At 38.3% G+C, this 16,763-nt stretch overlaps 2 protein-coding genes across 2 annotated transcripts; both read right to left on the bottom strand.

Annotated features, from left to right (window-relative positions):
* Positions 1 to 3,443: 3,443 nt before the first annotated feature.
* LOC117299587 lies at positions 3,444 to 4,319 on the bottom strand. The gene has a single exon (XM_033783137.1). It carries the CDS (start codon positions 4,317 to 4,319, stop codon positions 3,444 to 3,446), a length of 876 nt encoding a protein of 291 aa, XP_033639028.1.
* A 2,848-nt stretch (positions 4,320 to 7,167) lies between these two features.
* On the bottom strand, positions 7,168 to 15,591 carry LOC117299718. Its single transcript, XM_033783274.1, has 5 exons — positions 15,091 to 15,591; positions 14,249 to 14,364; positions 13,511 to 13,807; positions 9,142 to 10,388; positions 7,168 to 8,748 (listed from the first exon to the last, which is right to left on the bottom strand). The coding sequence occupies exons 1-4, from the start codon at positions 15,134 to 15,136 to the stop codon at positions 10,047 to 10,049; spliced, it is 801 nt and encodes a 266-aa protein (XP_033639165.1). The 5' UTR covers positions 15,137 to 15,591; the 3' UTR covers positions 7,168 to 8,748; positions 9,142 to 10,046.
* Between the last annotated feature and the right edge of the window lie 1,172 nt (positions 15,592 to 16,763).

Genomic DNA, 16,763 nt, shown 5'->3' with positions numbered 1-16,763 from the left:
TTCGAGACCTCAAACTCTAACTCTGAAGTCTCAAAATCAAATTCGTGGAAAATTACTTCTTTCTCGAAAGCTACGTCACTTCAGAGGGAGCCGTTTCTCACAATGTTTTATACTATCAACCTCTCCCCATTACTCGTTATTAAGTAAGATTTTGTGCTAATAAGTATTTTGAGTAATTACCAATAGTGTCCACTGCCTTGAAAGCCATTGGACACTTTCGGTAAACAGTAAAATTGTCCTAAGGCCTACACTTCGTGTATCACAACTTATATACAATATCAAACCTGTGAAAATAGAGGCTCAACCGGTCATCGGAGTCGGGAGAAAATAACGGGAAAACCCACCCTTATTTCCACACGTTTCGCCGTTCATGACATGTTTTTAAAATAAGTCCGTAATTCTCGATATCGAGAATTGATAATTGTGTCAATGTTTTCTCAAAAAGTAAACCCTGTAAGTTATTTGTAAATATGTGAACTTTTATTTTTGTTTCTGTTCCGAAAGTGTATAATGGCTTAAAAGATGCTATGTCAGATTTTTGGCCGATTTGACCATTTTTGTTATATATTTAAAATTCAATAGGTATTTTGATGGGGGTATAGAAAGTTACAAGCTTTCATTTGAGCCATTGCTCGAAACAGTCCGCCATTTATTAGTAGAAGTGAAATAAAGTGCTCAAAATTAGTTTTTGTCGGGATCCCGACAATATATCACGTGACAAATGTGGTTTATAAGAAACGTAAAAAAAAAAAATCATGGTTCCTGACCATTAAAAGTTAAACTTTTTTTCGTTAGAGCGGGTGATACTCTTTGAAATACCATTCACTCAAAAAAAATCTATTTATTAATGTTTGGGGCCAAACATCTGACATAGCTTCTTTAACAGCAGTGTATTATTAGAATATTTCATTTTCCGGGTAAATATGTATTTTAAATAAGCAGGGTAGAGACTTCCATTTTTTAGAGGGCTATAGGCCATTTCATTTTGCAAGTTATGAAGAAAACTTCCGAAAGGAGACCAGTGGCCGATTTCACAAAGATCTAAGATGGATAGTAACTGCCATTCACTCGTAATTGCCAAGTAAAATGTGATGTCACAATACAAATCACTATGGTGATACTAACGACTGGTCTTGGGATGAATGCTATTGCTTTGTGAAATCGGCCCCTGGGCATTTGTTGCCAGGGTTTCCATTGAACTCCCTACCCGAACAAAACAATACGAAAAACACATTCTGATCTCTTTCTATCTGCTTTGTTAATTTCATGAAAGTAATTAAATCAAAAAGGCTGTAAACATTTTAATAGAAACCTGCGTCAAAGATTGTTTTATTTATTAGTAACTACTATCCATAGCAGAGTTGGTTTCATTGTTACATATGATTTCTTTATAGGTTCCATTTTAAAGAACCAATCAATTAACACGGACCTCTTCCTCCCATTTAAAGACAGTGGACACTATTGGTAATTGTCAAAGACTAGCCTTCACAGTTGGTGTATCTCAACATAATATGCATAAAAACCTGTGAAAATTTGAGCTCAATCGGTCGTCGAAGTTGCGAGATAATAATGAAAGGAAAAAACACCCTTGTCACACGAAGTTGTGTGCGTTTAGATGGTATATTTCAAGACCTCAAGTTCTAAATCTGAGGTCTCGAAATCAAATTCGTGGAAAATTACTTCTTTCTCGAAAACTATGATACTTCAGAGGGAGCCGTTTCTCACAATGTTTTATACCATCAACCTCTCCCCATTACTCGCCACCAAGAAATGTTTTATGCTAATAATTATTTTAAGTAATTACCAATAGTGTCGACTGCCTTTAAAGGAAAACAAAAGATGAATATATTAACACAGGAAAAAACAATGTTGATCAGGGGCTGTTAAGGTTATAAAAAAGAAAAGCAACTATCAACGAAAGATGTGTTCAACTAGACAACGAAGCAAATCGAAATAAGTTTAGATTATTTAGTGAATTTTAAAGTCATGGCAATTGATACGTCGTTTACTAATGTTGTTAATAATCACCGTTGCCTATTATAAGGTACTGCAACTTAATTAAATTAATATTCATAATATTTATATATACATGTATTCATTATTAACACCAATTTGGAATTGGATGCTGAGGTACACGGCTACTACAAGCATGGAGGCAAAAATGTAGAATGCTACAAGGGAATAAACATACGCTATAAATAAATTTAAAAAAGTAATTTGAGTTTAAACATTATTAATAATTTTGTTTACAATTTATTTATTTATTTATTTATTTATTTATTTTTTCTTTTTTTTTTGGGGGGGGGGGGGCAAACAATCCATGTATGATTTTGACTTCGTGGAACGAGTGACGATGAAGTCAATCCAAAACCCTATATCTACACGTGAACATTTAAATTTAAGAATAAGTATTTTAAGTTAATGCAATAAATGAAGTTTGAAACCACAGCAAGAAAGTAAAATTGGGATATGTTTAACGTAGACATTGGTATAAAAAATCACAAGTTTGGGGAAAAATGTCCGTGTCCTGCCCATACGTTTTCATTCTATATGAAATAATATTACAATATATATTACAATATTATGAATATATTATAATTTACTCAAAAGTGAGTGGGACAAGTGGTGATGAGCGGATAAGGAAATCTTTCCAGTAATATACTAGCATAACAAGAACATGTAAATCAATAATATAGAACCTCCATGCCGCTTACGTGTGTTTAAAGTAGCACGTTCAATGCCATGGATCGGGCGAGTTGGTCTATGAAAAGCGTTTGTAAACCGTGTTATTATGAATTATAGATGCATGTGGTTGGAAAGTTGTTTTCAAAAGTAGAATACAATGATCCACAAAAAACCGTGTTAGTTCACCAAGTTAAAGGAAAACCACGCAAAATCGAGGCTTATTTTAATTTGTGTGGATCATTATAATCTACTTTTAAAACACCTGTCTAGCCATATTGATGCATTTTATAACAAACAGTTTCAAACACTTTTTATAAACCAAATCGCCCGACCCAAGGCAACGTGTCCCAAGGCAGTGGACATGCACTATTGGTAATTGTCAAAGACTGGCCTTCACAGTTAGTGTATCTCAATATATGCATAAAATAACTAACCTGTGAAAATTTGAGCTCAATCGGTCATCAAAGTTGCGGGATAATAATGAAAGAAGAAAACACCCTTGTCACACGCAGTTGTGTGCGTTTAGATGGTTGATTTCGAGACCTCAAGTTGTAAATGATGTCTCGAAATCAAATTCATGGAAAATTACTTCGTTCTCGAAAATGGCACTTCACAGGGAGCCGTTTCTCACAATGTTTTATACCATCAACCTCTCCCCATTTCTCGGCACCAAGAAAGGTTTAATGCTAATCATTATTTTGAGTAATTACCAATAGTGTCCACTGCCTTTAATTATTGATAAGAATTATTCAAAATGTCTATGGAACGAAGCGCTGTCCGTACATTTTGTTGTAAAACGGCATTTCGCGCTGAATTATTTCAGCTACCTTTGGATGGAGCGCAGTACTTGGTTTAGCTTGGATGTTTTTTGTGAATCCTCTACTCTTCATCGCGTTACTGTGATGAAGGCACTGGAAATATTGAAGATGAGACTGGCACGTGGTCCATTTGACGTTGGGTGGCTGACCGCTGTCTTCCCATTCGACCATCTTCATGCTGAACGGTATCCCCGTTGCTCTGCAGTACGCCTTTAGCACTATGTCAGGGTAAGCTATCAGATCATCGGCATCCATGATGAAAGGGTTGGGGTCGAGGTTGTTATCTGTGACGTAGTCGTAGAGATCCGAGATGGATTTGAAGTCACCTCCCATGGTTTCGAACTGTTCGTCCTGCCAGTCTTTAACCGCAGTCTCGTCCATCAAGCCCGGTGGTTTATATTCTTCATTGGCCCTTTGGAGAGACGGGTAGGTCTTACTGGGGTTCCGAATTAGAAAGGTATGTTGATATCCCTGTGGTATGGTATCCCAGTCACGCCCAGCCAACTTCAATGAAAGTGGGGTATCCTTGACGATAACGAACCTTGCTCCTTCGTGTTGCCCTTCCAAAGTGTCCTTCACCCAGGAAAAGGTATTATCCGATGGACTGTAGGCGAGATCTGCACCGGGAAGGTCGACGGTTTCTTCATCTTGTTCACCCCTTGGAAATACGCTATCTGGCCCTTCGTAAGCCGCAGATAAGAAAGGTTCGTAGTAATAGACTCCACCGTCAGCTTGGCTGATCGAGCGAAGCACAGCCGTGGAACAAGAACGCCACACTACCCACAGCATGACACGGGGCTGTCCATAATTCGCCATTATACTTGATTCGGAACAAGCAGTGGCCGGTGTTACAAAGTTGCAGAAGGTTGTTACTTGAACAGTTCTCGATATCAGATTATCTCAAACTGGAAGATGCTAGTCAAGGTTATACCCAACTTTATACGGTGTTACAAAGTTGATCGTTACTCGGACAGTTCTCCCAATCAAATGATGCGATAGTCTTGGTTATAGGCTCGCAATATAAACAGCAGAGGGTTTCATCTGAAATGTCTGCTTCGCCTTACGAATGATAAACCAAGCGCAAAGCTTTTTGGTATATATACCAACAACACTGTTCAAAGCCGCCAATGAGGATTTTCTCGTTCATTCTGGATCCTCTATAACTCCACCCCCTCACGCCACCTGAACCTATAATGGGCCCACAGCCAGATTTGCCTTTCAGAACCAACGATTTCATGCTAAAGAAAAGAGAAAGGGCATTGGGTTTTGTTCGATTGAAAGAGTCCGTGTATAGCACCCATTGTAACGTGTGCGTGATCCTTTGACGGCCCGAGAACGGCCTTAACTGTATTGAGATCATTTTGAACCGTAACATTCCAAAACCATTCAAGCATAGCGAACTTCTCAGTATAATATTGGGTGTGTTCGATTAGCTTCCCTGTGTCGACCATGCGGTGCTCTCTCGGGTGAGAGTCCCAGACAAGAGCTAATCGAACGATCTCACTCGCCCTCTCGTGGTAACGTCATGCACCTCGGGTCACCTCAAGTGATCCAATCGACAAGCATGGCACTGGGGGCTGACCCGGTGTGGCGGTTTCAGTCTTCAGTCTGACGTATCAGTTTCAGTCTGACGTATTTGGTCATTCGGAAAACTGAACACGGCCGGAAGTTGAAACCGCCACACCGGTTCGCTGCACACGCATGCAGTACCGTGAGTATACGGTCGTGTCTCTGTACTTTCAACCTCATACACGTGGCTCATAGGAAGTACCCAAGTCTTGGTGCAAGACGTTTCTCGTTTCCTTTTTACGCACACCGCGGCCAGTTCACTCACCGCCCCGGAGAAACGTCTTGGTCCGTGTGCATGTTTGAGTTATGTGACCTCACATACATATTCAACGTGTGGGTCAACAAAATACTACGCACGCGCACAACTGGAAACAGACAAGTGGGCCAGCCTGGTAACTTGCATGCACCCGACGTGTCGAGTAAAAGCCTCGCTGCATCATGCTACGGCGGGAACCCGGGGAAATACACACCATGTGCGTTTTGTTGTGCATGCAAAGGCGATCACTGATCTTTATGTTATTATTAATTAGAGATCAGCGGTTGCGATCGATTGTTAGAGGGAAGAAATTGTCAGTCAATGAAAAAATACTATAACAATATTGCTGACCGCATCGTCAAGACTCGAGGAGTCGAGAGTTTTATTTGCGGATGAGAGAACTTGTAACTTGTATGGGTATATTTGCACATTATTTCGAAAATAAAGAAAGATATCCGCATGGCTATCGGCACTTAACTATAAAGCACAGTTTTGGGCGAAAATTGTCCTCCATTACATGTCACGTCTAATTGTGGCCAAGTGCGTCGGCAAAGGATATGTCTGACATGTACATGTACCTTCTTGTACACATGCACACAGTACACAACCGAATGCCAACGAGGTGTTGTGGCTAGGCTTCTTATCTTCGCGAAGACGTGTCAAATTACTCATAGGCTTGACCTCTAATTCTACCTCCATGTTTTGACCAAGCTGTGTGAGTATGATACGGAAGTTTCGGATGTAGTGTTTAGTTTTTTCTGCATAAAAAGTACTTTCAGGCACTGTGACCCTATAATTTGTTTTACCTACAAAGTTACCCTTTGGACTAAGACTAAAAATGCCAGAAAATCCCATGTTCGTGAACATCGATCTATTTTTGTTAGCTCTGTTGCTAAACATCCTCGTTCATAACATTTTAAGATTCCATTCCCCTCAATTAATTGCACTTACAAAATTCTCAAAATCTTCCCTAAAAACGTATTTTAGGGCAAACTAAAATTCGCACATCGTTCAGCAGCAATCATGTACAAAAATTAAAAGACGAACGTAAATATACAAGCCCTACACACCAACTAACATACGAGGAAGCCTGGCTGTTTCTGGTTGCGTTGCACCAAAGACGTACAGATACCAGACTGTGGGAAATTATGCTGATACTGCTACGTCAGAGTTATGCAGGCCTAGCGCAGCACGGCATGATTGGAATGTGCTCGGAATTTCCCGAGCGATCAGCAAACGGACCAAGACGTTTCTCCGGGGCGGTGAGTGGACTATAAGTCAGGTGAGTCGGTGCGCGCGCTGTCGGTGAATTGGCCGCGGTGTGCGTGAAAAGGAAACGTCTTGCACCAAGACTAGAAGTACCCATGTACCGTAAGTGTACCGTATACAGATGGTACATGTACATGTACAGTACGTATGTGTACATTATGCTGTACACGTATTATATGCACTGTGTTATGTATGGGGGTGCGCTGGCGGAATTCAGTGATGGGGACTGGGATTTTGCAGATCGTGGCTGGCTGTAGCGCCTTGATCAAGACTACACACATTATGGTGTTGCCATTTTTAAGCTAAATGAAATTATACACCTTCTGACGCTGACTGTGGCGAGCTGGAAATACTCATCGATTAAATAAAGAAGGCGACTTTGGAAGCAGGATTTGAACAGACACTTTACAAATACAAATACAAAGACCCAAAATAAGTGTACTGTCCATACTGGTGTTTAGCGGTATTTTATTTTGGGGTGATCATTGACAAAACAACATCAAGAAGAAAAACAACACACACATTAGTATTAAAGGCACTGTACTCGTTTAGTAATTGTCAAATACCAGTGTTCTATGATGTATCCCATCATAAGCATAAAATAACAAGCCTGCGAAATTTGGTCTCAATTGGTCATGGAAGAAAAAAGGGTAGGAAGAAAAAGCAGCCATGTTGGACGAATGTGTTTGCTTTCAGTTAGGAATAAAAGATTCTTGCTAGAAGTCTTTTATTAATTTAGTGAGAAAATACCTCTTTCTTAAAAACTACGTTACTTCAGAGGGAGTCATTTCCATCAACGCTCTCCTGACCAACAAACTAGTTTTTTTAGTTAGTATTTGTTTTGAGTATTTACCAAACATTTACCTTTCCTTTAAAAGAGAGTAACGAGAAGTACAAATAAATTGTACTACGAAATAAATGGGAATCAATATTTTTTGTAAAAAGAATCATAAATTGATAAACTCAATTTATATTTCAAATAATATAACAACTAATCTGAGATAAACAAAACTTACGGCTTTTTGCATTGATTGCTAGGCCGTGCAACACGAGACTGTTCCTGATTTGAAACTGTGTCACGACGATTATATTTACCATAGGGAACCATACACACGTTTGCAGCTTTAAATGCATAATGTGATAACATGTAAATAAATAACTAAATCAATCAATAAATAAATCAACCAATCAATCAATGAATAAATAGATTTTATTAGTAAACCCGGTCGTATACTGTTGCAACATTATCGATGGACGCCTGTTTGCTCAGTTTACAATAAATTGTGTTACTAAAAGTGATTTTATTTCTAAACTGAGCAATGTTTATACATGTAAATTGAAAGATAATATATTTTTCATGTTTTGTTGTATTTCATGCTGTCTTTCAGTTTGACAGTAATTTAATGTTCAAGTTGAACTAAATGTAGATTATTTTACGAATCTACACTTAGATTCGTAAAAATAATCTACTTTTTCAACAATAGAGTGACGTCACATATATAATTTAACAAACGTATAACCTTTACTTTAAGTCACCATTTTTATTCCAAAGCAATGTCAACTCCCTTTATTTGAAGAAGAAGGGCCGTTTTCATCGACAAGTGACTTACATTCTTTATCAAATAATAAATAAAGATTTTAGCTATTATTTTAACAACTTGCGATTATTTGAGACTTTTGAACGCTTTGTGGCAGCAGACTTACCAGGTAAATTGCCATTGATTACGTAGTTCTGAGAATGCGCACATGACCGAGAACAATGGATTGTAGTTGGTAAATCTGCTGCCACCAAGCGTCCCAAAACCTTTTTTCACGATTCAACTTTCAGTAATTATTTATCGACCAACGCAGCACACTGCCCATCAGTGAAATAATCAAAATGTCACACGGGTACTTGTACAAACGGGTTCCTTTACCAGTGTCATCTTGGTCGCCATCTTGTTCGTCATCTTGTTCGTCATCTTGGTCGTCATCTTGGTCGTCATCTTGGTCGTCATCTTGGTTAGTATTGGCTGTTGTAGCACCACTGGGACCAGTCAGTGCCTGAAACACAGCTTTCCGTGCAGTGTTTCAGGCCAGCATGACGACTCCGTCGCTAGGGCACCCTCTGTGCACAATTGAGTTCTGAGACCATTCTTTGTAATGAAAGATCTGGAGGGATGAAATTGCATTGATTTATGTCCCCGGCCATGACAAATTTGATCAGTAAAAAACAAGGGGAAAAGGGTAGCGACGAGTTCTTAAGCTGCTGTTTAAAACCGACAGGGTTGTGGCCGTGCGATAATTAGGGCCCGTGACACACAAAAAAAAGAAAATAATAATAATAATACAACATAAAGTTTCAATGGATTGAATGATGCTCTGACAAAAACAAACACTAGTGAAGTTCCCTGTATCCATAACAAATGATAACAATTATTTCACAAAAAGGAACCAGTCTATACACATCTAGACTTTGGTTTACAACGAGTGTGCTTTGGGGAAAAAAGCAAGAAGACCACATCACTTATAATGCGAGACAGAAATTTTGATGGAAATGCTTACCGCGCATTGGCCGGATGTGCATGAAACCATAAACAACTGATGGATCGGCTGGATTGAAATCGTCATTGCACGCAGCAGAAAGTGACCTGTTGCATCCATAGCAGGAGATGTTTCCATCAAACGGCTCAACGTCACCTCTGTTACATAAGTCTTCGCTGCAGCAAAGGCTTCGACACTGGTTACCACTCACTGAATACGAAGAGCAATTACTCTTACACTCTTACTCGGATATACAGCTTCTTGAGAATTCTTTACTTCCACTTCGCATAAAATCTGTTGTTACCTGGATTTGGTACAAGAAGAAGCCACTGTATTAGATTTAAGGATGCATGTCACACAGGGCATTGTTCACAGGCAACTCGGAGTCAAAACAAGACACACATTTGGTTGAGAATTACCGAAGGTTAGTAGTTTTAAAAACGCCACAAAATAAATGGTGCTGCATAAAAAAAACCTAATATTTATTGATGTGCCTCTTTTACTGAACCCAACCTTAATTTTATTTCCATCTAACATTCACTAAGGGCGCCTGCAATGACGTCAGATGTTCATCAAACTTGAAAAGGGTTGTTTGTTTTCATTCGGCACATGGGAAGGAAAATAAGCTCAACTGGACGATTTCTGTTTTCTTATTATGAGGTAATTTATTGGTACCTTGAGGAACCGATGCTGTTCCCTTTTCAAAAGCAAACTAAAATTCTCGAAATATTATTATTTGGCTATAACAAAAAAATAAACCCTTTAATATTATTACTTTATAAAGACACCGGCTACTTTTGATCAACACAAGAGCTTTTATCAAAATGCCAACCTTTTTATCAAATTGCAAATAAATATTAAAGTAGTTATAATACCATCCACTAACTATTTAATGTCATTATAACTAAACGAATGTGGCTTTCTAATCAAATCAAGGTTATATTATGCCAGTTATTTATGAACCAATTCAGCCAAATGCTGGCAAGTGAGATAACACAAATGTTACGTCCATAGCTGGCTACATTAATGGTGTGTCCGTTGCTGGATACATTATTGGTAGCTTGCTTGTTGTTGGCTACACTAGCAGTGCTTTGTTCAATGCTGTCTAGACTTCTAGCAGTGACTTGTCCGTTACATAAGTTGCCCGAGCAGCAGTCAATACACTCGCTTCCTTTACATTGGGTTTTAGTCGATCGGCATTTTAATTCTAAATCTGGACATCCTCTGTATACGACCGTGTTTTTGGACGATCCCTTTTGATAGTAGACCTGTGGGAAAACACAAAAAGGATAATTAGTCACTCATATGTGGGTCATTCCATGTCAGACCAACGCACTTTTTTACCTCATGTCTTCCGATTTTGATAAAAATTGCTGTGCTTGTAGGTCCTAATGAGCAATGAATGCACACCAATTTTTAGCCCGATCTGACTTACCGTGTGGTCAGGGCAGAAACCACTAAAATCTGACGTTTTTAGGGTAAAATACCACCTTTTTGGTAAAAATATGTCATAACCATGTCAATTCTCATCACACATATGCAAATTTGGTATCAAAATGGTGAGAATTGCATGCTGAAATCAATTCTTTTGTCAAAAATAAATTTTCTGAAATGTAAGTCGCTGTAAACTTTATTATGTTATCGTGACCTTTGACCCAGTTTTTAAAATTATGTATCATTCCAAAAATCAACGAAATAAAAATCACTTAATAGAGCATGTCTTCCTCTATCAGAATCCACTAAGAAACAGTTGGGCTCTCCAAAATTTACAACTTTATGACTATTTTTGTACAAGTCACCATGATCTTTAATATGTTGTCGTGACCTTTGACCCAATTTTTGAAACAATGCACCATTCCACAAATCAACAAAATAAAAATCACTTGATAGAGCATGTCTTCCTCTATCAGAATCAACCAAGAAACAACTGGGCTCTTCAAAATTTACAATTTTATGACTATTTTTGTACAGTTGTTAGGTTACAAATTAGTCAATTTATATACTTACATAATAAATCCACCAACAAAACTCACCCTTCTGTTTTTAAAGTTACTCAAAGACTTCATGGTTTGCGATTTTTGTCTTGTTGATGGTTGATGTGGTTTAACCAGAATCAGAATTTAAATTATCAGCAGTGACGCACCCAGGATTTATTATTTTTGGGGGTGGGCCACATTTTCCCAAAATATTTCTTTCGAAGATTGTAAAACAAAAAATCAAAACAAATCAAACAAACAAATTGAATACCTTGGAGGGCTGGGATCAATCCCCTAGACCCATCGCCCCCCCCCCCCCACCACCACCCTTTCGGGTGCACCACTGTGGTTATTAGTGATCCCAGCTAGAGATAACATCAAAGTTGAGATGGAGAAGCTGTCTGCCTTTCTTCAGTAGATCACAAAATTATGCAGTCTTGCTTTAACCCCCTGTGATGAATCTTGAACAACAAATTAATGCATAATAACTTTCTGAGAAATCCTCAAGAACAATTTGTTTACCATGCTGCAACTCTGACTTCAGGGCCCATTTTGTGCTGATTGTGCGATTTCCATTTCATAGCGCCGCTAATCGTATAGCACACGAAAAGGCATGCTAACCTTCCGATGAGGTCAGAGTTGCAGCATGGTGACATTATTTTTACCATCTTGGAAATAATTTTGTTTGGGAAATATGCCCCCCCCCCCCTTCAACCCACAACCCAAACTAAATCCTGGGTGCGTCACTGCTGGGATCTTAAAGTATGATTCTGGTTAGACCACATCAGCCCTCAACATAAACGAATCCCAAACATTTACAGTTTTAGTAATTTTTGAATTTTTTTTAGTATTTTTTATTTATAAAGTGAAGTTTATAAATTGACTAATTTGTAACCTAACAACTATACAAAAATAGTCTTAAAGTTGTAAATTTTGAAGAGGCCATTTGTTTCTTAGTGGATGCTGATAGAGGACGACATGCTATATCAAGTGATTTCCATTTCGTTGATTTTTGGAATGATGCGTTATTTCAAAAATTGGGTCAAAGGTCACGATAACATATTTAAGATCACAGTGACTTGTACAAAAATAGTCATAAAATTGTAAATTTTGAAGAGCCCAACTGTTTCTTAGTGGATTCTGATAGAGGAAGACATGTTTTAACAAGTGAATTTTATTTCGTTATTTTGTTGATTTTTGGAATGACACATTATTTCAAAAACTGGGTCAAAGGTCACGATAACATTATAAAAGATTACAGTAACCTACATTTCTGAAAATTTATTTTTAACAAAAGAATTGATTTCAGCATGCATTTCTCATCATTTTGATACCAAATTTGCATATATGTGATAAAAATTGACGTGGTTATGACATATTTTTACCAAAAAGGTGGCATTTTACCCTAAAAATGTCAGATTTTAGTGGTTTCTGCCCTGACCACATGGTAAGTCGGATCGGGCTAAAAATTGGTGTGCATTCATTACTCATTAGGACCTACAAGCACAGCAATTTTTATCAAAATCGGAAGACATGAGGTAAAAAAGTGTGTTGGTCTGACATGGAATGACCCATGTGTTGAAACAAAACATATTGAACGCAGAGTGTCGTCTTACAAACATCATTATCTCAGGATGACGACATGTTGCAACATCTCAAAAGTACAATGTTTTCTTTCCATTGTAATTTACATCGGGTTCTCGAGATAACATTAGGGTGTTATCATCCTGAAATAAATTATCTCATGAAATCTACATCTTACGTCCACGATGTCTAAATTACAAGATGAATGATCTCGTTATGTCTATTCTTGCTTAGAATGTCGCCATCTTCTCAACATATATGAAAGGCACATCCGGAGCTCCGTTTAAACTTTGGAGTTCTTTAAAACCATATACTATTATGAGTTCATGATCTAAGAAGTATCAAAGCACCGTAACCAAAGGTATGGATTGCTTGAAAAAGAGTCGCCATTGTCGGTAAAAGAAAAAAGCATGGTGCGCAAGAGTATATTTGGGATGTGCAGTCACATATACCGAGGGATAAACAAACCCATGTCAATTCCCCAGTATTCAGACTGGTCTAGAGATTGTATTTCACCTGATGAATGTGTACTGAAAGGGCAGGTGTGTCTATCGCAAATCATTGCCACGACATACTATATAAGGCTTTGTTTTTATCACAGGCCTTGTGGAACTCCCTTGAGACAGCGGACCAGTCTATGTTGCAAAGAAATCCAGCGGATAACCAACCTTGCCCTAGCCACTTAAACTTTAAGTTATGTTTCTCACGTCTCCTGACGATGACTACGACTAGTAGATACACACATGGTGTTACCGCAAACCAATATACACTTTCACAAGTGTGTTCACAAACAATTCATACGAAGAAGTAACGCACTAAAGGTAACATACCGCACAATGGCCGGAGTAGCAGGTTGTTGTTCCAACCGATACATCATGCGGGTTGAAAGGGTAGTCGCAAGCACTAGGTCCATCTCCCCCTGTTATTAAATGGATGTTATAACATTCATAGCAAGAAACGTCTTCAAAAATCGGCACACCGCTATTGCAGCGGTCTTCGATGCAGCAAGATGTACATTCTGGTGACTCATCAAGGAACCCAGAACAGCCGTTATAACAGTCAGAGTCGGGTATACAGCCTCTTTCAGCGTCGACTACGTCTCCATTTGCTAAAGTCAGTCGTGTGACCTACATCAGGGCATAAATGACATCAAGAAACCAAATGCAATTATTAACAATCATGATACTGTTTATATATTTATGAACGTCTGAAAACATCCGCTGTTTCTTACATGAGCAATTGGTTTGGTAAGGGTGGCATGTGCTTTTGAAAAAAGTTATTTAGCCGTAATAATTAAAGAAATTGTTCAGAGTGTTTTTTGTTTTCAAATGGAGTATTTGATTGTGACTGAACAAAATATTACCATTGTATGTTCAGGAAAACCAGATCATCTCAGTAGCAAACTGAGAAGATCGCAAATGTTTGAAGGTACACGTTGCCTTGGTTTGGACGAGTTGGTCCATGAACAGCGTTAGAAACCGTTTGTTATGAAATGCATTTTGGTTAACAAGAAGTTTTAGAATGCAGAATCAAAAGGGAAAATTTCCAATCTAGTTGTGAATACTTACATGACATATGCTACCGTCGGCGCAGGTTTCCAAACCTGGTGGTGCTGATAATGACAAATCTTGGCAGCCCTCATCAGAAAATGTGCATTTGTAGCACTCCAGAGAGACACATATACCTGAATAGATCAAAGCCAAATTTTATACAAGATGTCACTGTTTACATTACCTTAAAAAAAGCCTCAAAGCATCGAATTTTGCAGGCACAAAATGTACACAACTGAATGGAATAACAGCATTTGTAACTTGCTACGATTATCTATAATTTCTTGTTACCAAGGGAAATAAATTTATTTCAAAAGCTTTATATACATGTTGTTTGTTTACTTAATAACTTGACTTGACAAATTTACTTGGTTATGTATGCTAGGGTATAATGAATAACAATTCAGCATTACAACACTTTCCATCTGAGTTTTCAGCTCTTTGATTTATGTCCCTTTTTTTTTTAATTCAGTGGACCCCGGTTTGAATCCCACGATAGACCTAAGCCTTGTGTAGATTGTAGATGGGTTTCATATTTTCGATTGCGGTTTTTTAATTTTTTTTCAGTTTGGGTTTTTCATCTATATCTTTGTAATTTATATTACTGTTTGCTACTTATCCCGCTATTGGCGCTAATTCTGCTGTTGGATATGGGTATAACCAACGGCATTTTATATTATCCAGTAGCAAATTTCACAATGTCACTCTATTGGTGGGACAAGTCGACCTGTCCACAATTTAGCACTTACAATACAAAAAAGCACCACCGAGCATGTTTTAGAACCCACACAGAGCAATGCAGTGTAAATGTCGAACTGCAGTCCTTGTGATTTTGAATAAAAGTGGATTCAGGCACTTACCATGAAGGGTACAAACCAACAACAGGAGTAGAACCAGGTTCTTCATGTTTCTTTCAGTCGAGTTAACCAAAATTTACATGCAACAAGTAATGTCTTCTCAGTAGAAGACGACTACACACGAACAGGAGCTGCTTCGGAATGGAAGACGCAATGATGCATGGAAAACGTTAACCAGTAGCAAAGTCTGGAATCTCAAGCTGGTGATAGAGTTTCGATAATCACGAAGGTTACCCGACTACCACAGTCAGATAAAACCCAGTAACAGGTGGCAGTAACAATGGAAGAAATATCTCAACCAATCGCTGTGGAGTTTCCTTCTGTGACACCATTCAAAGGCCTACAGTGTGACGCACCTGGTAGAAAGCGCATACCTCCAGGTCATTGCGAAGAAAGAGTTGAACAAACCAACAATGAAGCGGGATTTGTAAATGCTGTTTTCTTTACAATCGTTTGGAAGATCAGTTTTGGTGAAACAAATCAGAGGTGTTCTCACATGGGTTTAAGGGAGCTTGAGAAATCGCTACCCTCCCTCGTCATACCCGCTGGTTTGTAAAATCATACAACATTACAACAAAAGAATTATGCTAATCAAATGCCTCACTTGCAAAGCTCTTCAGGGCATATCTCCCGACTTTGCTATTATCCATAATATAGTAAGTTCCTGTTTGTCCTCTTCGTTCTGTTTGCATTTCCTTACTGACAATGACTACTTATTTCACCTAATTATATAGCCAAATTGCCTTTAACCTAATTACATTTTCGTCATGGAGCATGAAGCTTATAACGATTAATATTACGCAAGCTGACATTTGTCAGGCTTTCAATGGACTTTAAAATAATTATTAATTTTGCTTGTTTAAATCCATATGTTTTTATTTTTAATGTTTTTTTTTTCACGTTAAAGGAACACGTTGCCTTGGATCGGTCGAGTTGGTCTTTGAAAAGCGTTTGTAACCGTTTGTTATAAAATGCATATGTTAGGAAGATGTTGTAAAAGTAGAATACAATCATCTACACAAATATGCCTCGAAAATGCATGGTTTTCTTTTTACCTCGTCGACTAACACGGTCGGCCATTTATGGGAGTCAAATTTTTGACTCCCATAAATGGCCGACCATGTTAGTTAGCGACGTAAAAGGAAAACCATACAATTTCGAGTGATACTTGTGTGGATCATTATATTCTACTTTTAAAATATCTTTATAACCATATGCATTTTATAACAAACTGTTACAAACGCTTTTTTATAGACCAACTCGTCCGGTCCAAGGCAACGTGTTCCTTTAAGCGTTTTATGTATCGCATTGAAAACGCAGATGCCATTTTGGCTAAAAGGCATAATAAAGAGGAAACTCTTCAAAAAGCTTGTCTGTTTTCCAACGTCCTTGAGCTCTGTACGTGTGGTGCATTTTAGAGAGAGTTTTCGGATATGCATTGCCGGCGTAGTAGTGTATCCTCGTATCCATGAGCTAAAATGGTGCGGCGATGTCGATCACCCCTGGCAACGAGGTTGTGGACTAACCCGCACAAATGCTATCCGAAAACAACCAGTTATAAACAGCCCAGCTGGTTATTATCAACTGTTTACCCCCCCCCCCCCCGTGACGCACTTTCCACCAATAGGAATAGCGAAACTGTCTGGGGTATTATTGAATGATGGTTTATGAAATAA

Source organism: Asterias rubens, chromosome 14, assembly GCF_902459465.1.
Source record: "Asterias rubens chromosome 14, eAstRub1.3, whole genome shotgun sequence".
NCBI classification, from domain to species: Eukaryota; Metazoa; Echinodermata; class Asteroidea; order Forcipulatida; family Asteriidae; genus Asterias; species Asterias rubens.
Note: the sequence above shows the minus strand (reverse complement) of the source record. Positions and strands in the feature narration are given on the sequence as shown.

Bases quoted from the DNA above. Each gene is read 5' to 3' on its own strand.
- LOC117299587 (XM_033783137.1), bottom strand. From the start codon at position 4,319: ATGGCGAATTATGGACAGCCCCGTGTCATGCTGTGGGTAGTGTGGCGT.
- LOC117299718 (XM_033783274.1), bottom strand. From the start codon at position 15,136: ATGAAGAACCTGGTTCTACTCCTGTTGTTGGTTTGTACCCTTCATG. The intron at 13,808-14,248 runs GTAAGTATTCAC...GCCCTGATGTAG, and splicing joins CCGACGGTAGCATATGTCAT to GTCACACGACTGACTTTAGC. The intron at 10,389-13,510 runs GTATGTTACCTT...GTTTTCCCACAG, and splicing joins GCTACTCCGGCCATTGTGCG to GTCTACTATCAAAAGGGATC.